The following is a 22,218-nucleotide window of genomic DNA, read 5'->3' as shown; positions in this document are numbered from 1 at the left end:
TTCAGCTTGGAAAAGAGATGACTAAGAGGGGATATGATTGAGGTCTATAAAATCATGACTGGTATGGAGAAAGTAAATAAGGAAGTGTTATTTACTCCTTCTCATAACACAAAAACTAGCAGTCACCAAATGAAATTAATAGGCAGTAGATTTAAAAACAAACAAAGGAAGTATTTCTTCACACAGTGCACAGTCACTGTGGAACTCTTTGCCAGAGGAAGTTGTGAAGGCCAAAAATATAACAGGGTTCAAAAAAGAACTAGGTAAGTTCATGGAGGACAGGTCTAGCAATGGCTATTAGCCAGGATGGGCAGGGATGGTGTCCCTAGCCTCTGTGTGCCAGAAGCTGAGAATGAACAACAGGGAATGGATCACTTGATGATTACCTGTTCTGTTCATTCCCTCTGGGGCACTTGGTATTGGCCACTGTCAGAAGACAGGATACTGGGCAAGATGGACCTTTGGTCTCACCCAGTATGACCACTCTTATGTTCTTATATGGACCTAACTTTTTTTTAAATGAAAGCTGAGATTCTCGCATAGCCACTTGATTCCAGGAGCTGATGCTTTTTAAGAAAAACACCAAATATATTGTGACTCTCACAATAAAATAGGAATCACTATGGCTAACATCTCTCTTTTCATCCCCTTATGCTTCTCTAACTCCCTCTTATTCTTGGGCATGGAGAAGCTCACCTGGACTGCCCCCTGTGTGGGGGGAGAGGGAACAATAGCTGCATGATCTACAATTACATGATAGGTCTGTCCTCAATTTTTTACACTTTGACAGCACTGATAAGCGTGGAGGGCTAATACAGCCAGCCTTACTGACCAGAATACTGAAGATGTAGTTAGTTCCCGGTGCCGACTTTGTTGTGGGAGCTAACGGGACTGGGACTTCATTTCCCAGGGTCCTTTGGGCAGGAAAGCGGGCTTTTTCCTATGCCGCTTTTTCATAACCTCTTTCCTAGCCTAGGCAGTCCCGGGAAATGGAGTCCGAACCCTATGAGCTGCCGACACGGAAACGAGACAGGGCACTACGAATCCCAGTTGTCTTCACACACCTCCCCTGCAGCTAAGAGCAGGGGCTGAAGGCATGTGATGCTATACAGTGCGACAGAAATCCGGGAGTGTTGCGAACATGCATTTCCTGTGCCTATTGAGAGCTGCAGCAGCTTCCCTGGCCCATGCAAAGGTGCAAGCGAACTGGGTCTGTTCTGCCAGGAAGGACCCTTCTCCAGGCATGCACCTGTGTGGCGAATGCAGCATGTCACTAGCACTTATCAGTTAGGGAGCGGTAGGGGGCCCCTGGTTTCTTGGGGCTGCCTGGGCGGAGGGCATAACCCTGTGGGTTTAGTGGGCAGCATACGGCATCGGGCTGGGGAGGATTAGGTGTAGCTGGAGGGGCGATGGCAGGAGGGGTGGTCCTTGTGCAGGGAGCCAGCAGGGGACTCGGCCTGCACTTCTGCAAACACATTTTATCCGCACGGAAAGAGGCGAGAGTGCTCGCTACCTGCAGGAGCCCCGAAGCAGCCAGCGCCTTACAAGCGCTGCAAAGGCTGTATCCCCAGAAGCTCACTGTGCTGCGGCTGGATGCCACTCGGGAGGCAGAGATCCGAGAGGCAGCGGAAGCCGTGGCGAAGGAGCATGGCCGGCTGGACCTACTCATCAACTCTGGGGCGATGTTGCACCCCAGCGCCAGAGGAGAGACGAGCCTGCAGGAGGTCTCAGCAGAGGTGGGCCAGAGTTTCCCTCAGTGGAAACATCAATGAGGTCAAAAAAAGCGTAGTTCGTGCAGACCTGCTGTATTTCGCTCCTGTGGGATTAACTGGAAGACCCCCCGTTCTGCCAATAGCTCTCTGAGCAAGGGCATTCCCTCCGAGCTCAGTTGCTCAGGGTTTTTGTCCAAATTGTGTGTCGGTTTAAGTCTTTGCCAATTAATCTCAGCTGGCTACATTGACATGCTGTGGAGAGAAGGGTGTGTGTGTGTGTGTCCTTGTTAATGGAAAAAGGTCTGAAGGAGAGGGTGATTTTTTTTATTGAAGGTGGCTTGGTAACTGTGAAGCCATTGCTTGAGGACATCTGGTTGCAGCTGGTGTATTTCAATAAATATATCAGTAGACACCTGAAAGTGCATAATGGCTTTAAAAGCATGTCCGTTTTGAAATAGGTGACTAGCGGCCTGAGAAGAAAAGACATGCCACCTGCTGGACCTCATCCAATGCCAGGAGAAAGGAGTTTTAATGGCAACAGAAACAGGTCTAGTGGGCTTTTTCTCCAGCCAGCCATTCCCATTGTTGTATGCTCAACAATGCACAGTGCACTCTGGAGTGCAAAGCTCCAGGATGCATGAAATTTGAACTGAATGTGTTTATGTAATTAAAAATAACAACCAATGGGAAAATAAAAAAGGGACACGCAAGGTACCCAAATTTAGAGGGCCTGTTTGGACACCTGTTCTTCAGCATCCATGCTTCCAGATAGATGGAGTGTGCCCATCTGGAACTGTGCAGATATATTTCAGTTATGAAAATGCACCGTGTATGTTCAAGTTGTAATTTTCGGGCCTTCAGAACTTTCTTTCAAAACTAGCATGGTCTAAACATATAGCACATTGAGGAGTAATTACATTTGCATTATGCAACTGCAAAGAATGTTTGAAAAATATGTTGAATAAAACGTATTTTGGCCAGTTAGCACAACTCAAAAATAACTTAACAGACTCTAGTGAGGGTAAAAAAAGGAAAAATGGCAATAGCACACTTTTCAGAGAGCTATGAAATAACAAAAAGCAATCCCTTCCCTCATCTCCCCAAACATACATCCTTACATCATGTTCCACAATAATGGCTGTGGAAGTAAATTTATTTTCCACTGGTTTCACAGTAGACCAACTAGCCAGGGCTCCACTGAGCTTCAGGGAGCCTGGGGCAAAACCTGACATTGAGGGCCTCCACTCTTCCAAAGAAATTACCACGGAGGGGGGGCTGCAGGGAGAAGAGTTGGAGGGGAAGCCCACATTGCACTCACCTGACCTTGCAATGGGGTCAGCTCCAGTCACGTAGGTCTGGGCCTGGGTTCCTCTCTGTGTGTTGCAATCTGGCCTCAGGGGTCACAGTGCAGTGCAACTCAGGTTTGGCTATGCATCCCTGCAGCTAGCCAGCATTTCTAATTAAGGATGGGTTTTCAATGAGACTTGTGCTTCACTTAGGTGCTTTTGAGAATCCCACTGTGTCTTCATCGGATCCCTAACCTTGTGTAATAACAATATAATGGTTTGGGGGTTTATGTGTTCGTTTTGTCTCTTTCTGAACATGAAATGAGTTCACTAAGCATAACTGTCTGCTAAGTGGGCAATTCCTTTTTCCCTGTTTTTCTGTAGGCTGTGACTACACTACAGACCTTAGAGTGGCACAGTTGTACAGCAGTTGCTGTGCTGCTGTAAAGTCTCCCGTGTAGCCACTCTATGCCAGCGGGAGAGAGTTCTCCTGTTGGCATAACGAAACCACCCCCAACGAGTGTTGGTAACTAAGTCGGCGGGAGAGAGTCTCCCACCAACATAGCTCTGTCCACACTGGTGCTTTTGTCGGTGAAACTGTGTCAGTCAGGAGTGTTTTTTCACACCCCTGACCAACAGAAAGTTTTACCAACAAAAGCGTTAGTGTAGACATAACCTTAGTTACAGAAGTTGCCTGTTCCATCCCTTCATCTTGTGTTGTGTGTTAAGTAACTCTTGTTTCTTTTCTTAATTTAATTCATCTTGTTGGTTTCCTGGGCTGAGACTTAAGTTTGAGATTTTTTAGAAAATTCTTAGAAAAGAAAAATAAATGTATTAGCCTTGATGCTGTAAAGAACTCAATGGAGTCCTCACATGCTTAAAGTTAAGCACATGCATAAATCTTTGCAGTATTGGAGCCTTAGAATGGAATGGCCTTCGTGACCTTCACTCTAGTATTCCTAGTTAATCATTTAACTCCAAAGTATACATAAATTGACTGTCATTATAGTTTGAAATTCTGATGACCTGAATAGATAATTTGAGCTACGATCTCTTCGTTTAAACCTGTATGCTCCTGTGACTAAACAACATGTTTTAGTACCAATTGTTTATTTGCAGATACCCAGTGACCAACGTTTCAAAGTTCAAACAATATCAGCAAAATCAGAAAGAGCTAAAGTAGTTTAATTCTTTGTTTTCCGTGTCAGTGGACAGTAAAAAGAAAAAAAATATATGCTACTTTGTGTTTTAGGTTAAATCATTTTAATTTAACTAGCCCAACAGACTCTTCAATAAGGCCTTGTCTACACTACAAGACTATTTCGAATCAACTTAGTTCGAATTTGTGGATTCGACCTTATGAAGTCGAATTTGTGTATCCATACTAGATACACTAATTCGAATTTCTGAGTGCACATTCACGGGGCCAGCGTCGACTTTGGAAGCGGTGCACTGTGGGAAGCTATCCCACAGTTCCCGCAGTCCCCGCTGCCCATTGGAATGCTGGGTAGAGCCCCCAATGCCTGCTGGGGGGAGAAATGTGTCGAGGGTGGTTTTGGGTAAGTGTCGTCATTGAACCGTCAATCACAACCTCCCTCCCTCCCTCCTTGAAAGCGCTTGCGGGCAATCTGTTCGTGCACTTTTCTGGTCAGTGACAGCGCGGACGCCACAGCACTGCAAGCACGGAGCCCGCTGCGATCATCGCCGTTTTCTCCTCCTCGCACTTTATCGTCCACCTCTTCCACAGTCAGCTGCTGAGAAATTGGGCTACTTTTCAATGGTGCTGCAAGCACTGGGGGACCATAGGGGACGTTTTACAAACATCAACGTCGGGTGGCCGGGCAAGGTTCATGATGCGTGTGTTTTCAGGAACTGTGGGCTGCTCAGACACCTGCAGGAAGGTAGTTTCTTCCCGGACCACGAAATAACTGTTGTGGATGTGCAGATGCCTATAGTCATCCTCGGGGACCCAGCCTGCCCGCTAATGCACTTGCTCATGAAGCCCTATACAGGCGCCTGGGACAGCGACAAGGAACTCTTCAAATACCAGCGAGCAGCGAGCAGCGTGACCTGTGACTGTTCAGTTTCTTTACAGAGAAGCTGAACCTGCCCCTGTTTCTTTACCCAGTTACTGTTGACTCTCCTCTTCGGTTACATACCCCGTTCACCCCGTTACCCCCACTTCCAGCACATGTGTAAAAATAAAATACATGTCCCATTATTACTTAACAAAGGTTTCTTTATTCATGACTTTTCGTGAAAGGGTTGAAACTGGGACGCAGGCTGTGCTGGGTAGGGTGTGCGGTGATGTAAAGACCGCCTCTAAACTCAAGGAATGACAGGCTCCTGCTCCTAGAGCGGTCCGCAGTGACGGAAGGCTTCTTTCAACAGAGCCTGCCATCCCTCTTTATGGAATTCTGTGTGCGGGCGGATATGTGACCTTGTGGTGGAGGAGGACGGATACAGATTCCTCAGCTGCGTGACTCAGCGGTCCAGGACAAGGACCGCTGTATAAGATCTGTAACCGCCCTCCCCCGTTGCAAAGTCACATCTCCCCCGCCCACACAGATCCTGGAAACCACCTCCAAAAACCGACCAGGGTGCCTACTGACTGCACCGTGTGTGTGACCCGCTGCTGATCCTGCCCCCGTGTCTGTACCCTGGGAAAGGTGACTGTCCTATGCAATTAACCACCCCCTTCCCCACGCCCCCCATTCAAACACAGTCTTCTTTGAAAAAACATAACAGAAACAGTAATTAACAGCAAAGCATGTTTATTAATTAAGTAGACAGTTAGGGGATGGGACTGGGATTGGGACTACTGTGAGTCTGGAAGTGAAGGACTTCGGCAAATGTAGGGTATGAGAGCTTTTGGGTACTTGAGCACTGTGCTGTGGTGCAGTGACAGTATTCACGTCCCCGGCCGCCCCTCCTCCTGATTATTTTCGGTGAGGGGGGTATGGGACTTTGTGGCGGGGGAGTGCGGTTGCAGATACACTGCAGGGTGTCTCTGTCCTCCTGCGGTCCTGCAGAACATCCACAAGGCGCCTGAGCGTGTCCGTTTGCTCCCTCACTAGTCCAAGCATTGTTTCAGTCGCCTGCTTGTCTTCCTCACGCCACCTCTCCTCCCGTTCGCTGTGTGAGCACTGGCACAGAGAGACGGTCTCCCTCCACTGGCTCTGCTGGTCCGCCTCTGCTAGGTAGCAGCCCATACGTTCCTCGAACATCTTGTCCCTTGTCTTTTTCTTTCGCCGCCTAATCTTTGCCAGCCTCTGCGAGGGGGATGCTGTGGCAGGTCTGGAGACAGTGGAAGCTGTGAGCTGGGAAACAGGGAGTGAATTCCTTGCAAAGATACATTTTTGCGAACAATTAACTGAGTCTAGGCTGTCTCTGTGAATTCTGGGTTGAGACCCCTGTGCCAGCTGGGGCACAAATCATTTTCGCGGTGGATTCTGGGTAAATGTTGCCAGTCATTCCTTCCTCTGGGAAAGCAACGGCAGACAATCATTTCAAGCCCGTTTTCCCAGAATTGCCCTGGCATACGCCATAGCGTGGCAACCATGGACACTGTTTTGCCTTTTGTGTATGTCACCGTATGTGTACTAGATGCCGCTGACAGAGGCGGGCCAGCAGCGCTACACAGCAGCATGCTTTTGCTTTTGCATGACAGCAGAGATGGTTACCAGCCATATTGTACCATCAACCATACCATAAATTGGTAATAAGATGGTAATAAGATGGGCATGGTTACCTGTCCTTTTGCACTGCACCATTTGCTGCTGTCATAAGTGCCCCTGGCCGAGCAGCCAGGGGCGCAAAAGCAAAAATTGGGAATGACTCCCTGAGTCAATCCTCCTTTTTGGTATCTAAAAATAGAATCAGTCCTGCCTAGATTATGGGCAAGTGTACTAGAGAACCACTGTATCATAGAACCAGAGAGCACAGCTGCTCTGTGTCTGATCCTGCATATATTATGAGCTGTATGCTATTCACAGGGGGTGCTCCTGCAACAACACCACCTGTTTATTCCGTTGTTACCCCAGCCTTCCTGGGCTACCATACCATTGTCCCCCCACTTGTGTGATGAAGTAATAAAGAATGCAGGAATAAGACACAGTGACTTGTTTGTGAGAAATGAGTGGAAGGAAGCCTCCAGCTGCAATGATAGTCCAGGCAGGACATTAAGGAGTGTGGATGAAGGAGCCCATCATCCCTCTGCTAGTCCAGGGGCAATTGAATCTTTTATTTACAATGAAGGGTGGGGGCTGATGGAGCTCAGCCCCCTGTTGCAATGATGAGGACGGTTACCAGCCATATTGTACCATCAGCCATCAAAAATTAGGGACAGGCGCCCTTGATTAACCTTACTGATACTAGTCGGCATGGTTACCAGCCCTTTTGCACTGCCCCATGTGCCAATAGGCTGATGGTACAAAAAGATGGAAATCCATCCTCATCATCAGCCATCCATAGCGTGCTGCACCATCGCGTCTATCTGCAGCATTCAGTAAAGATAGGGTGACATGTAAAAGAGTCAACAGAGGATTGTTTTCACTTCTGGTGGTGGGTGGGGTGTGTGCGCAAATTGCCGAACTATGCCCTGACCCACCGCAGACACTGTGTTTGACCCTAGAAGCATTTGGAGCTCATCCAAGAATGCAAATACTTTTCGGAGACAGCAGGAACTGTGGGATACCTTGCGTCCTCATTCCCCCCTCCCTCCATGAGCGTCCATTATATTCTTTGGCTTTCCGTTACGCTCGTCACGCAGCTGCGTGCTGAGTCTGTGCTATGCCGTCTGTCCTTAGATTTTTTAAAAATACTTTGGACCAGGCGTAAAATTACAGTAATTAACCTAATTAGATGCAGGAGTCTCCGAGCGAAATCACCCTGAGGAGGGTCACTGAAGGAGATAGAGAGCGCATGCTGCATGAAAGCTAGCATGAACCAGGGCCCGATGCAGCCGTGCTCGGGGAGGCAGTGCTCCCTGAGTACCTCATGAAAGCCTTGCGCGGAAAACTGTGCTACCACGGAGCACCCAATAAGGCAGCTCTCCTCAGGAACCTCCTGCTGATGCTTTTCGATTAACGCAAGGAGAGCTTCGTGGAGATCTCCAAGGATGATTTCTGTTCTATCCCCATATATAGAGAGTCCTCCTTTTCACACAGTTAAGATTCCTGTTATATTAAGAATAAAAGTTAACATGGTTAAAGCACTTACCGACTGCTCCTTCACCTGATTCAGGGTCCGGGTTAATGGCCGGGGAGGGTTGTTGGGGGATCTCCGTGACGGTGATGAATAGATCCTGGCTGTCGGGGAAACCAGCGTTGTAAGCGCTCTCGCCTGCCTCGTCCTCCACAAACCCTTCCTCATCTTCCCCGTCCGCGAACATCACCGAGGAACTGGCCGTCGACACTGTCCCATCGTCAGAGTCCACGGTCACTGGTGGGGCAGTGGTGGCAGGCTCCGTAGCGTCCGTTTGCCGCTTTGATTTTTTGGTAGCCTTGTCTGGGGTCCTTGATTTTCACGCGGCGCTGCGTTGCATCCCGCCTGTATCCTCTGTCTCTCATGGCTTTGGAGACCTTCTCGTAGGTCTTCGCATTCCCTGTTTTGGAGCGCAGCTCCGAAAGCACAGACTCCTCGCCCCACACACCGATCAGATCGAAGAGTTCCCAGTCAGTCTATGCTGGGTCCCTCTTTCTATTCACAGATAACATGAACTCCTCTGCTGGAGAGTTCTGCATCGTTGCAGGTGCTGCGGAGCTCGCCCCGATGTCCAGCCAGGACGTCAGATTCAAAGTGCCCAGACAGGAAAATGAATTCAAATTTTTCCGGGTCATTTCCTGTGTGGCTGGTCAGAGAATCCAAGCTCGGACTGCTGTCCAGAGCGTCAACAGAGTGGTGCACTGTGGGATAGCTCCCGGAGCTACTAAGTTCGATTTGCATCCACACCTAGCCTAATTCGAGCTAGCCATGTCGAATTTAGCGTTACTCCACCTGTTGGGGTGGAGTACCAAATTCGAACTAAAGAGCCCTCTAGTTTGAATTAAATGGCTTCCTGGTGTGGACGGTTGAGCGGTTAGTTCGAATTAACGCTGCTAAATTCGAATTAAAGTCCTAGTGTAGACCAGGCCTAAGTGCATGTTACAAAATGCCACAAAGCAGCAATGCTCCATATTGACTCTAACTAAACAAAAATGAATTACTGGTAATAATTTATTTGACAAGGAAGAAGAAATGGAATTAATAAGGCATGTGCACATTACTTTGCTTGCATGGTTTCTCCCACCTTTTATCTTTTGTCTTTTTAAAAAAGAATGCTCCTCAGGACAGATAATACCTTCTGCTACATAATGGGACTCTGATCCTCTCTGGATTTTTGAGCATCACCACAATGTAAACTATAGTAATATGGATTTGTCAACACTTCTGGAAGGGTCACCCCTTACATTACAGTATACCAGGGCCAGCATTTCAGATGGGCCAAGTCAGGACCCAGTTTGTTAGTGATAATGATATCACACTGAGATGATGAGAGATGATGAGATGATTTCATATCATTTGTTAGCACAAAATGGAACTTTAAGGCTGGCATTTGCTGGCTGTAGGCTATTTACCTTTGCAGTTTCTACTTATTTCTTCTTCTTCTTCTTTTCTTGTTTTTTTATGTTCTAGGGTCTTTCCATAACATTGGCAACAAATACCATAGGGCCCCTAGTGATGGCTAAATATTTTGCCCCTCTGTTGCGGAAAGGAACTGGAGCATTTGGACATCAGTTTGCTGACCAGGCCAAACAGCATAGGGCCATACTGGTGAACCTGACAGCTAAAGTAGGCTCCATAGGAGACAATGGTAAGTACTGTTTGACATGAATGTTATGCAGTAACCTAATTATTTTTCATATAAGAAGATAAATGATTGATATATTAATGTTTTATAACATCCAGCTGGTGTGGGCCAGCGTAGCTAATAACAATGTAGAAGATCATTATAATTTTCTAAGCATTACTGCATCTTAATTTATATTTTTCCTGCAAAAATGGTTTGTGCAGTGAAAAGAATAACTCTGCTTAAATTGTACTGATATGTTGGCTAACGAATATATATTGAATTATCTCGCTGCTAAAAGTAATGATGGTGGTGTATGCTGCAGCAATTTTTTAATTTTAAAATTTGTATATTCCTGTTTGTTCAGGTGCATGTGGTGAATGACATATTTATTTATCAAACATTCAAGACAGTATGTGCACTATGAATATTGAAGGAGTATTTTAAAAATCCATTCCAAAAATTTTTTGTAAACATTTCTTATAATTTAAGTAGAGGGTTTCATTTTATCCCTCATAATTTGTAAGATCAGTGTTTGGATAGGTAAGTCTCTTTAATATAAACTTTAGAGACATTAAATGCAATTTTTGGATCTGTTGTGACTTTTAGCTATACCGTTTGGGGATGTGACTTTGTCAAATCTCATGAATTAAGCAGTGTTGGGCTGGGCCAGTCATTGAATTGGATACCTAGAGTGAGAACTCACAGACTTCAGGAATTGATATTGGTATGGATTCGTTGTGTGGCATTTTCCCCTTTGACTCAATATTGAGCTGATGTCCCAAGCTTGATGCAACGGGTCATTCTGATGCTGAAGATGATGAGTGAAATCCTGGCTCAATTAAAGTCAATCAGAATTTTGCCAGTGATTTCAACAGAGCCAGGATTTCACATGATGCTTTTTGTGTGAGATGTGAAACTCAGACTTCAGTCATAAAAGATCAAATAACACTTGTTACAAGAGTAAAAGGCCTCAGGGCTGGTATACACTACACAGGTAGGTCAACATAAAGCAGCTTATGTTGACCTAATTATGTCAGTGTCTACACTTCAGCCTTCCTCCCACGGATGTAAGTGCGTGGCCTGAGGCCTTCTCTACACTGGCAAGTTTCTGTGCAGTAAGGCAGCTTTCTGTGCTGTAACTCCTGAGGTGTACACACTGCCAAGCCACTTAGTGCGCAGAAACTGTGCAGTTGCAGCGCTGTAAAAAAACCACCCCGACAAGAGGCGTATGGCTTTCTGCGCCAGGGTTACAGCGCCACGGTGACAGTGTAGATACCCAGGTTGATTACAGCGCTGTGATTGGCCTCTGGGGAGTGTCCCACAATGCCTGTTCTTGCCTCACTAGTCATTGGTTTGAACTCTACTGCCCTGCCCTCAGGTGACCAACCATCATTCCCACCTGTAAATTCCTTGGGAATTTTGAAAGTCCCTTTCCTGTTTGCTCGGTGATGTGTGCAGTGGTCTCAGCGCATCTTTCCAGATGACCATGCCTGCTCCATGCACCAGCAGATCCCCTGCTTTAAACAATGCAGAGCTGCTGGACCTCATCAGCATTTGGGGAGAGGAGTCCGTCCAGTCCCAGCTGCGCTCCAGTCATAGGAATTATGATACCTATGGACAGATTTCACGATGCATGACAGAAAGGGGCCATGACCAGGACACATTGCAGTGCAGGGTCACAGCAAAGTTGCTGCAGAACGCCTACCACAAGGCGTGGGAGGCAAACTGCCACTCCGGTGCTGCGCCCATGAGCTGCCGGTTCTACAAAGAGCTGAACGCGATACTTGGTGGCGACCCCACCTCCACTGCAAAGGTTGCTGTGGATACTTTGGAGGCTCACGTGCCAGTCGAGAATGGACCGAGCCAGGAGGAGGAAATCTTGGACGAGGAGGGGGAGGGGGACCCAGAGGCAGAGGATGACTTGGAGGTTAGAGATGCATGCAGCTTGGAGCTCTTATCTACCCCGGAGTAGGCTAGCCAGTCACAGCTGTCGGAGCTTGATGAAGTGCAAACAGAAGAGGAGGCTCCTGGTAAGTGGATTTGATTTTGGGAATCGATGAAGCAAATTTTTGGAGGCAGGAGGGTTGTAGAAAGCAGGCATGGGTCTATATGATATGCATACCACCGCATGTCTAGTCTGAGTGGCGGAACAGTGAGGGAATCACTTCATGGGAATCTGCCTCAGAGATCTCCAGGAAACTCTCATGGAGATACTGGGCAATCCACTGCCGCAGGTTCTTTGGCAGAGCTGCTTTGTTTCCTGCCCCATTAAGGGTAACTTTCCCATGCCACTCTGCCGTCACTGGGTGGGGGGACCATTGCTGCACACAGGTGAGCCACATAAGGGCCAGGGTGAAGCCGCAGTCTTGGAGAAGACCCTCTCTTGATTCCCTGCTTACCCTCAACGGTGAGATATCTTCCGTAATGAACAGAGCCTGTGGAAAATGTGGGGACAGGAATGATTATCAGGCCCCTGCTACAGTGCTGGCTTTCCCCTGAGAGCCACATGGCCACTGTACAGTACAGTCCTGGAACACTGATCTCCCCTGTCCCTGCAGTTACTCACCATTTTGGGGGTCTTATGGCCTGGGGTCAGCCAGTTAGTGACAGGTGTGTGAATAGTGGCTGAGTTTTAAATCTGTGCCTGTTGTTGAACCGCTCCTTGCTACTATCAAGGTTCCACATGTATGGCTTCATAAGCCATAGCATTAAGGGGTAGGCAGGGTCTCGCAGGATCATAATGGGCATTTTGACTTCTCCTACAGTGATCTTCTGGTCTGGGAAGAAAGTCCCCGCTTGCAGCTTCCTGAACAGGCCAGTGTTCCAAAAGATGCATGTGTCATGCACCTTTCCGGACCAGCCTGCGTTAATGTCCATGAAACGCCCACAGTGATCCACAAGTGCCTGGAGAACCATTGAGAAATACCCTTTCCAATTAATGTACTCGGAGGCTAGATGGTTTGGTGCCAGTATTGGAATATGCGTGCCATCTATCACCCCTCCACAGTTAGGGAAGCCCATTTGTGCAAAGCCATCCACAATGTCACTCACGTTGCCCAGAGTCATGGTCTTTCTGCACAGGATGCGATTAATGGCCCTGCACACTTCCATCAACACAAGTCCAACGGTTGACTTTCCCACTCCGAACTGGTTAGCGATCAATCGGTAGCAGTCTGGAGTAGCCAGCTTCCACAGTGCAATTGCCACACAGTTCTCCAACAACAGGGCAGCTCTCATTCTTGTGTCTTTGTGCTGCAGAGCTGGGGCGAGCTCGTCACACAGTCCCATGAATGTGGCTTTCCTCATCCAAAAGTTCTGCAGCCACTGCTCGTCATCCCAGGCTTGCATCACGATGTGATCCCACCACTCAGTGCTTGTTTCCTGAGCCCAAAAGCAGCATTCCACTGTGGTTAGCACCTCCGTGAATGCCACAAGCAATCTCATGTTGTAGCTACTATGCATGGCGAGATCAATGTCGCACTCCTCTTGCCATTGTAGTTTAAGGAATAACTCCACTGCATTTCGTGATAAGCAACATATTGGTCAACAGTGGGGATCCATTCCTGCAGACTGAAGAGGCACAGTGTGCAGTACATAAACCGTTGAAAGATGACACCAAATGCAGACGGAAGCACAAGGATTGCTGGGATATGAAGCAATGCATCATGGGGCATTGGGACAGGACCCACGATGCCCTGTGACCCCCTCCACCTTCCCACAACTCAATGGCAGAAGAGGAAGAGATGCTCTGTGGGATAGCTGCCCAGAGTGCACCGCTCTGAATACCGCTGCAAGTGTGAACATGCTATTGCGCAGGCAGCTGACAGTATGAACACACAACAGCGGATTCCCTTCAGTGACCTCTAAGCAGCACTGTAACTGCTGGTGCTGTAACTCTGCTAGTGTAGGGGTTCCCTAACATAATAACTCCACCTCCATGAGAGGCATAGGGCCTATTTCAGCATAGTTAGGGGGAGGCAGTGTCTACCCTACATCGGCTGTCTTGTCAATTTCACGGCAGGAACTGTGAAATTGACAAGAAAACCCCTGCTCCCCTGGAGAGCTGGTTGGCTGGATCCTGCTCCTGGCTGGTAACTCTGCTTGAGCTAGAGCACCAAAAATAGCAGTGTGGCCAAAGGGGTTCAGGCTAGCTGCCTGAGTACAATCCTGACCAGCTCCCTGAGTATGTATTCAGGCAGCTAGCCCAAGCCGCTGCTTGTGCTGCTGCCGTCACACTGCTGTTTTTAGTGCTGCTAGCTAGCTCCAGCAGAGCTAGCATGTGTATGTCTATTCAAGCTGGGAATCATACCTGGCAGCTGCTGTATAGATATACCCTTAGTTCCAGGGTATGGACTGTGGGTGAAATACTGGCACTGTCAAAGCCAATGGCAAAACGTGTATTTCACCCTGCATCGTATGTGTTCAGTAAAGTGCCATAAACATTTATATGGCTGTATGAATATTAACAGAAATAATTGAATTTGTAAGGAAAATGTCAAGATTGATAGTCCTAACATGTAGAACAGTTTAAAAAGTTTTATTTAAACTCTGAGTTCTGACTTCTACATTTACAAATACCTGTTAGAGAGGCTCGTGTGACTTTGATGAAGCGCTTTGTTTTAATCATAAATGACTGGTGAGTATATTTACAATTTACCTGGACAAGAGACGTAAAACTCTATTAACCAGACGTGTTTATAATTTCTCCAGATAGTCATTGATGATCCTGCTTTCTTTGCAACACAATACTTTAAATAAGGGATTTGACTGTGCAGGTAATGGAGGATTTGACTCTTTGGGATGGTTTCTTTCCACATCGGAGAGTACTGACTGTTTCTTCTTTTGCAGGTTTGCATAAAATATACAATGTAAATGCCTTTGTGTGTTCTCAACTATCCGGAATAGGAGTCTTCAGAACAGCCCCAGCAATTATTTTTCAAAATGTAAAAAAGAGAGCCTGAGCCAATAAAAAGTGACCTGGAAAGAAAGGGGCTCCATTGCATCAGTTTATTACATTCACACTTTAAGCCAACTTGTGATTCTTATCATATCAGTAGAAGCTTAACAGGAACAAATCTCAAAATAAATTGGAACATGAACTCAATAAATATTTTGACTATTGTCAATTTGGATGGCTTTACTGTTGGTCTACTAAGCAGTAACCATAACATTGGATGTTTCTGTGCCTTGAAAAGGGTAAGGTTTGGGGCTGGTAAGCCTAATACAAGTTATGAATGAGAAGGCAGAATCATAGGAACAGGATTTGTTACTTATGTTACAAACTGATCCTCTGCCCCACTTTATGGTCAGTCTGTTGTGAGTGGATCCAATCACTGGGTCCCATGTGCTTCTGAGTCAATAGGGTCTGGGTAGAGTCTAGTTAATGTTTCTAGCTCTGAGACTAGGTCACATTCCCAGGCCTACAACTCTTCTCTGATGCCCTTGTTTGGGATGTGTAGGTGCTGCAGTCCAGTTTCCCTAAATGCTGAAACCAGTGTCTCAGGTCTCCTGGACCTTCTGCTCACTTACACATGCTTTCACTTAGGCTCTGGGCTATCTGGGCTTTTAGTTTAAACCCTTCAGTGACAATGTGGCAGGAAAACACAGGCTTAGCAATAGAATTTCTTAACCATAGTAATTTTTACTCTTAAAAGACTCAAGAGTTACTGTGACACTGCCCTGGGGTACCCAGGGTTGTGAGACACCTCACCACCACTTGCCCTTACGCGTGAGGCAACCTTCTTGGTACCTGCTGTGAATCAGTTCCCTGAATCTACCAGCCTCTGGCAACACACCAAGCACTTCCTTCAGGGCCTGTTCAGGCTCTCATTCCCTCTGTGCAGGTTAGTGAATGGCCCACACCAACCTCTGAACCCTCTCAGAGCATTCCCTATATTGTCAGCTCCTTATCCACTGAACACCCCTAGAACTATCAACCATGCTGTTCCCAAGGGAACAGTGGTAGACACACTAGCTTGTAAGAGTTAGCTCAGGATCAGCACTTTGCTTAACGCCATAGCACTTAGATATATTTATAGTCTGGAGAAGAGAAGACTGAGAGGGGACTTGATAACAGTTTTCAAGTACATAAAAGTTGGTTACAAGGAGGAGGGAGAAAAATTGTTTTTCTTAACCTCTAAGGATAGGACAAGAAGCAATGGGCTTAAATTGCAGCAAGGGAGATTTAGGTTGGACATTAGGAAAAACTTCCTAACTGTCAGGGTGGTTAAGCACTGGAATAAATTGCCTAGGGAGGTTGTGGAATCTCCATCATTTGGGGATTTTTAAGAGCAGGTTGGAGGAACACCTGTCAGGGATGGTCTAGATAATACTTAGTCTGCCTTGAGTGCAGGAGACTGGACTAGATGACCTCTTGAGGTCCCTTACAGTTCTATGATTCTATAGTGAAAACAAGAATAAGTTTACTATCAGGAATCCAAGATTCAGGCAATAATGAGCAAGGATATTGGAAAGAAATGGTTACATATAAAACAAAATCATAACTCGCTTTCTAGAGACTAAATGTAACAGGTTAATTCCTATCTAATGAAGTTTTATGGAAAGTTTCTCTTCAGCATTTTCAACCAAGGTTGGCTCAGACACCGTTTTCGTGAATATAAATGTGCTGTCTGTTTACTTCCTAGATGCAGAATCCCAACGTGTCTTCTTTCTCTTTCAGAAATTCCCCCCAAAGTTCATTGTCTTTACTCTTAGACTGGAAAGAACCTGTGACTTGTTTTTTTTTCCCAGTGTGCACTTTCCGTGTTGACTTCACACCTCCTTGTTAACATTTGACTTCCTATGTAAATGGGCATCCATTGTATTAGCTTACAATGCTTAATTTACATCCTGTCTGGAGGCAAACCTGTTTTTCACCTTTGCTGGTGACCACTACCTTGATACAAACTTTAAAAACATAGTGTTTCAGTGTGTGTGTGTGTGTGTATATATATATATATATAAACTCCTTACATAGTATCTGTACATACATTTTACAATTATACTAATTACCATTGTGACAATGGCTTTTATTCGAGATCACGTGGCATTCTTTAGTGAACTAGAACGTATACACAAGACTCATGAGATTTCTATAAACCCTGTACACGCCCTGGCCAGTTGTCATTAAAAGGTTCTTGGGTCACAGTTACAGATCTTTTGAAAAGTCCTGAGATGCCCCTAGTCTTAGCTCACCCCTTCTGAGAGTCAGTGGTTCATCAGCATTTCAAGCTGGGCAGTATCTCTCCTGCACGTCCTTCTTACGGTTGGCAATGGTCAGCCCCCTGCACAGAACAGAACCTCCCTCTTGAATAGGGTCTCTGTCTTTGTGATGTGACTAAGGGTACGTTTACACTTACCGGGACGGTCGACGCGGCGAGTTCGACTGCTCGGAGTTCGAACTATCGCGTCTGATCTAGACGCGATAGTTCGAACCCCGGAAGCGCTAGTTCGAACTCCGGTACTCCACCGCGGCAGGAGGAGTTGCCGGAGTCGACCCTGGAGCCGCGGAGTTCGCTTCCGCGGCGTCTGGACGGTAAGTAAGTCGAACTAGGGTAGTTAGAATTCAGCTACGTTATTCACGTAGCTGAATTCGCGTACCCTAGTTCGACCCCCGAGCTTAGTGTAGACCAGGGCTGAGAAACACCAGATCCACCAGCCATAGTTGTTCATCCTCCCACATTGTGAACCCCTGTGTAGAAAAAGCATTGTTCTGTGGAGCTAGGGCCAGAAGTTGAGAGACAAAGTCAGTGGCCCCAGATTTCAGTCTTGATGGCTTCTCGGTGATAGCCCTGCAGTGAGGTGCCAAACACCTTTCCCAGGCAGGGTGACTGTCTGGATTGCAGCCTAATAAGAGGCTTTCCCTTGGGCAAGTTCAGATTTATACTGTCACATAGGTACCGTTTCCACACAGTAGAACATAGAGTTCATAATTTGATCCTGTCATATCCCACTCTGTTACAAGTTGCAGTCAGTTTTCCCAGTGAAACAGCGGTTTTGAAACATATCAGGCTTCTTTGTTCAGACTTTGCTTGCACCTAGTATAGAATGAAATTATGAAAGGCATGATACAAAATGATAGTGTGTTATAAAGCACCAAAGAACCTGACCACTTATGGTAACTGAAGATTCTAAGGCCCTTTTTTCAAGAATAGGATGTTAATGCTGGTGTCTTGGCAAAACTCCATTTTGAGTTATTCCTTTTTGTTTCTCTAAACTTCCTCCTGCTGTTTAAATTAGATATATCTTTCACTTGTAAATTAGATATATCTTTCACTTGTATTTTGTTGTATAGTACTGCTGTGCACTAACTTATACATTGCATGTTTCACCTCATATGTGTGTGAATTTAGGGGGTGCGGAAGTCATTTCTTTATACACCTTTTATATATCATTTGTAATACACTGTGGATTTTTCTGGATAAACAGCTTTATAAAAAGTTGAGAATTATTCTAACAGTAAATTTAAAAAATCTTTTACATAAAGCTGCATTTCTGAGACTTTATGAAAAGGATTAATTACATGCTAAAGCAGGGGTGGTCAAACTACGGCCTGCAGGCCACATCCGCCCCGCGGGCCCATCCTGCTGGCCCGGGAGGGTAGCCCCTAGTCCCTCCCCTGCTGTTCCCTTTCCCCCGCAGCCTAAGCTCGCTTGCTCCACTGCCGGCGCAATGCTCTGGGCGGTGGGGCTGTGAGCTCCTGGGGCAGCGCAGCTGCAGAGCCCGGCCTGACCCAGTGCTCTGAGCTGTGTAGTGGTGGCGGCGGCGCAGCCTGGCTCCAGCCGGGCGGCGCGGCTGTAGCGCCGCCAGCCATCAGTGCTCCAAGCAGCAGGGTAAGGGGGCGGGGGGGTTGGATAGAGGGCAGGGGAGTTTGGGGTGATGGTCAGGGGGCGGGGTGTGGCTAGGGGTCGGGGCGGTCAGAGGGGGAAACGGGAGGTTGAATGGGGGCAGGGATCCCAGGGGGCAGCTGGGGGGGGGTTGGATGGGATGGCAGGGGGCAGTTAGGGGCAGGGGTTCCAGGGCAGTCAGGAGACAGGGAGAAGGGGTGATTGAATGGGGTGGAAGTCCTGGGGGGGCCATCAGGGAATGGGGTGGGGTTGGATGGGGCAGGAGTCCGGGGGCGGAGGCAGATAGGAGGTGGGGTCCAGGCCAGGACACCCTCCCCTAACCGGCCCTCCATACAATTTATGAAACCTGATGCGGCCCTCAGGCCAAAAAGTTTGCCCGCCCGGTGCTAAAGTAAGAAGGAAAAGTAAAGAAGGAAAAAAAACTTTTCTTTTATGTATAATATTAGTATAAAATTAGAGAGTGTAACTCATTTCTGGCTAGGTGACTCATACTCTCAGGGAATTAATTATCCAACACAAGTAATTCTAAAATAGACACTATGGTATTTTTTTTTAATCAGATAGCTACTGCTAGCATTGAATAGGTAAACGTGAACCTTGAATTCAGTGTTAACTAGTAGATTGAGTACAGAACTGGGAGAATGAACGTCCTGAAAACTTGCCTCAGTTCTGCCATTGACCTTCCTATCTGTCTGTGGGCAAATAAACATGGAGAGGTAAATGTAAAAATACTACATAACTGAATTTAGAAGGAAACTAAGGGGTAAATAGTAAGAGTCCACTGTTCTTTTCTCTATAATTACTTATTTTGTTGTGTTCTTCATAGATTTTAAGGCCAGAAGGACCATTAGGATAATCTATTTTCACTTTTTGCATAACACAGACCACAGAATGTTATGCAGTGGTTTTTGCATCAAATTCATAACATCTGGTTGAGCAAGGAACTTACCTTTTAGAAAGACAAGCAAGATAATGATGATTCCATTGGTTTTGCTAGATCTTTTCCATGAAAGAAATACAGCCTTCCACATGGCTAAAAACTATGGGACAATGCTATATGTACCAACAAATGACCAAAGGGATATTCACTAATATATTATTCTGAAATCTGCCAACTATATTAACATGCTACAATTATGACACAATGCTGCTTGTGGCTTTGCAGAACTTGCTTACCTGACATATTGCTTTTAGCCTTAGGTGGATGGTATAGCTACAGAATGTCTAAAGCAGCTTTGAACATGGCTACCAAGAATCTCAGCATTGAACTTGGAAGAGGGAAAACTAAGGTGGTGTGTGTTTCTTTGCATCCAGGAACTGTGAATACCGACTTATCAAAGCCTTATCACAGGAATGTTCCCAAGGACAAACTGTTCACCCCAGAATATTCAGTTAATTGTCTAATGAATATTATTGAGAACCTTGATATGGGGAAAACAGGAAAGTTCTTTGCTTGGGATGGATCTGCAATACCTTGGTAAAGACTTGTTTTAATGGAGGCACGCCGGTACTGTGGAGATGAGAGCAATATAAATACCTAGCTAGATTAATGCTTTAGTAAACCTTTTGCTGTGGCATATGATGAGAGCATCCAAAAGATATTAGATTTTAATCCCAGTTCTGTCACTGACTTGCTGTATGACTTTGAGCAAATCTTTAACTTCTCTGTGCCTCTAATTCACTATGTGGTAAATGTGGATAAAACTTACCAACCTCAGGCTCTCGAAGCTAAATTTGTTAATGTTTGTAAAGGGTTTTGAGAGTCCCTACGAAAGGTGCAATAAAGTATAGGGTATAGTTATGATTTTATTAATGATAATAAAAGCATACTACTAATTATTTGCTGCAAAGATTTGTGTTTGTTTATTCAGATACCATTCCTTGGTTTCTGTAAATTGGGTGAGGTTAGAGAGAAAAGGGATTACATAGCAGTGGGTGACAAGTCATTTCAAAAGGTGGTTGCCTGTAACCTTCTCTCTTTGTTTTTTATGCTATCAGTTTGAAAGGTGATACAACAGTGCAGGACTGATCTGATCAAATCAAATCTAATGGTGACGTCTGACAGTGATGAAAACAGAACTCAGTGTGCAAAGCTGTGAACATTGGCTCCATTTTGGGCAAGTCTACTGCAGACCTTCTCTTTCTCCCCACCTTTCTTTTTTCCCCTCTTTTATTGACAAATGCCACATTTAAAGGATACTGGCTGCAGGGAACCCCCACCCCCTGCATACAAACAGACACACCTCCCTTAAAAACTCAGGTGCTAACTGCATTTGAAGTATTTACCATACAATGAGAGCATGAATAAGATTCTGATTACAATTTTGTCATAGTTGCTCTGGCTTATTTTCACGTGTTATAACAAAGAAGAAAGATTGGCAAGTTTCAGTGAGATGTTCATGTTGTTCAAATGTAACTCTCAATACACCTCTACCTCGATACAACGCTGTCTTTGGGAGCCAAAAAATCTTACCACGTTATAGGTGAAACCGTGTTATATTGAACTTGCTTTGATCCACCAGAGTGCGCTGCCCCCCCCCTCCCCCGGAGCACTGCTTTACCACGTTAAATCCAAATTCGTGTTATATAGGGTGGCGTTATATCGAGGTAGTGGTGTACTCGGACTGGACAATGTCATCACAGGTTCATATCCGTTGGAGGCACAGGTACATACTTATTCTAAAAATCAGGCCACTTACAGACTTATGTGAAATTGTTGCTGCACAGTACACATGAGATTGACCTCATGAGACAAGAGAATGACTGACAAAACTGTTATACAGATCATTGAGCAGTACTCTTTACTCTGTGAACTTTGTCCAACTCCGAGAGGCACTAGAAAGCAGAAAATCAAACAACTGGTGACGTGGGGAAGATCATATAAACTAGGCCAAGCATACTGTTTACAGTCCTTGTGTTTTGTTGTCCACAACCTGACTACTCAGAACTTTGATCATGCTGGTGACAGCTAAATCACATCAGACTTGTGTATATGCAAAATAAAGATATGAAGATCTTCTTGGGGTATTAAAAACAGGACAATAAAACATTGATGAAAAATTGTTGGGGGGTTTCAGTGTGGTAGGCTCAGGGAGTCAGAACAAAAGAAAGTAACACAAATAAGAGACAGCCGGCAGAAATGAGAGACATACATAAATCCTTGTTTCTGTTATAGAACGCAAAGAGGGAGACGTTTACAAGGGCCCATGTCATGAACATACTGTATGTGACATGGAAGGTAGCATAGTCTGAAGAAATGAAAGCATTTGGTTGATAGGCGGTCCTGAGCTTTAGGCCCAGCTCTGCCATTGACTTGTTTTGTTTATTTCACCATTGCTTCAGTTTCCCCATCTGTAACATGAGAATAATGATGATTTTTCATTTTTATAAAACGTTTTGAGATCTATGGACACAAAGTGCTATATCAGTATTAAGCGTTATTAAAAAGTCAGGAGGATATTATACACTCCATACTGCCCATGAAGGCCCCATGTACGCTATGATTGGAACCAAGCTAGGTATAACCAGGTTTACACTTGGTT

General features: G+C 45.8%; 1 protein-coding gene across 1 annotated transcript; it reads left to right on the top strand.

The window, feature by feature from the left end:
• Window positions 1-1,102: 1,102 nt before the first annotated feature.
• LOC123374310 (uncharacterized oxidoreductase C663.09c-like) lies at window positions 1,103-20,517 on the top strand. Its single transcript, XM_045024135.1, has 3 exons — window positions 1,103-1,736; window positions 9,674-9,851; window positions 19,871-20,517. Exons 1-3 carry the CDS (start codon window positions 1,410-1,412, stop codon window positions 20,155-20,157), a joined length of 792 nt encoding a protein of 263 aa, XP_044880070.1. The 5' UTR covers window positions 1,103-1,409; the 3' UTR covers window positions 20,158-20,517.
• The last annotated feature ends 1,701 nt before the right edge of the window (window positions 20,518-22,218 follow it).

Source organism: Mauremys mutica, chromosome 7, assembly GCF_020497125.1.
Source record: "Mauremys mutica isolate MM-2020 ecotype Southern chromosome 7, ASM2049712v1, whole genome shotgun sequence".
NCBI lineage: Eukaryota > Metazoa > Chordata > Testudines > Geoemydidae > Mauremys > Mauremys mutica.
The sequence above is the reverse complement of the archived record's forward strand: the minus strand, read 5'-3'. Positions and strand labels throughout refer to the sequence as shown.

Bases quoted from the DNA above. Each gene is read 5' to 3' on its own strand.
- LOC123374310 (XM_045024135.1), top strand. From the start codon at position 1,410: ATGGCAGGAGGGGTGGTCCTTGTGCAGGGAGCCAGCAGGGGACTCGGC. The intron at 1,737-9,673 runs GTGGGCCAGAGT...TTTATGTTCTAG, and splicing joins TGCAGGAGGTCTCAGCAGAG to GGTCTTTCCATAACATTGGC. The intron at 9,852-19,870 runs GTAAGTACTGTT...TATTGCTTTTAG, and splicing joins AGGCTCCATAGGAGACAATG to CCTTAGGTGGATGGTATAGC.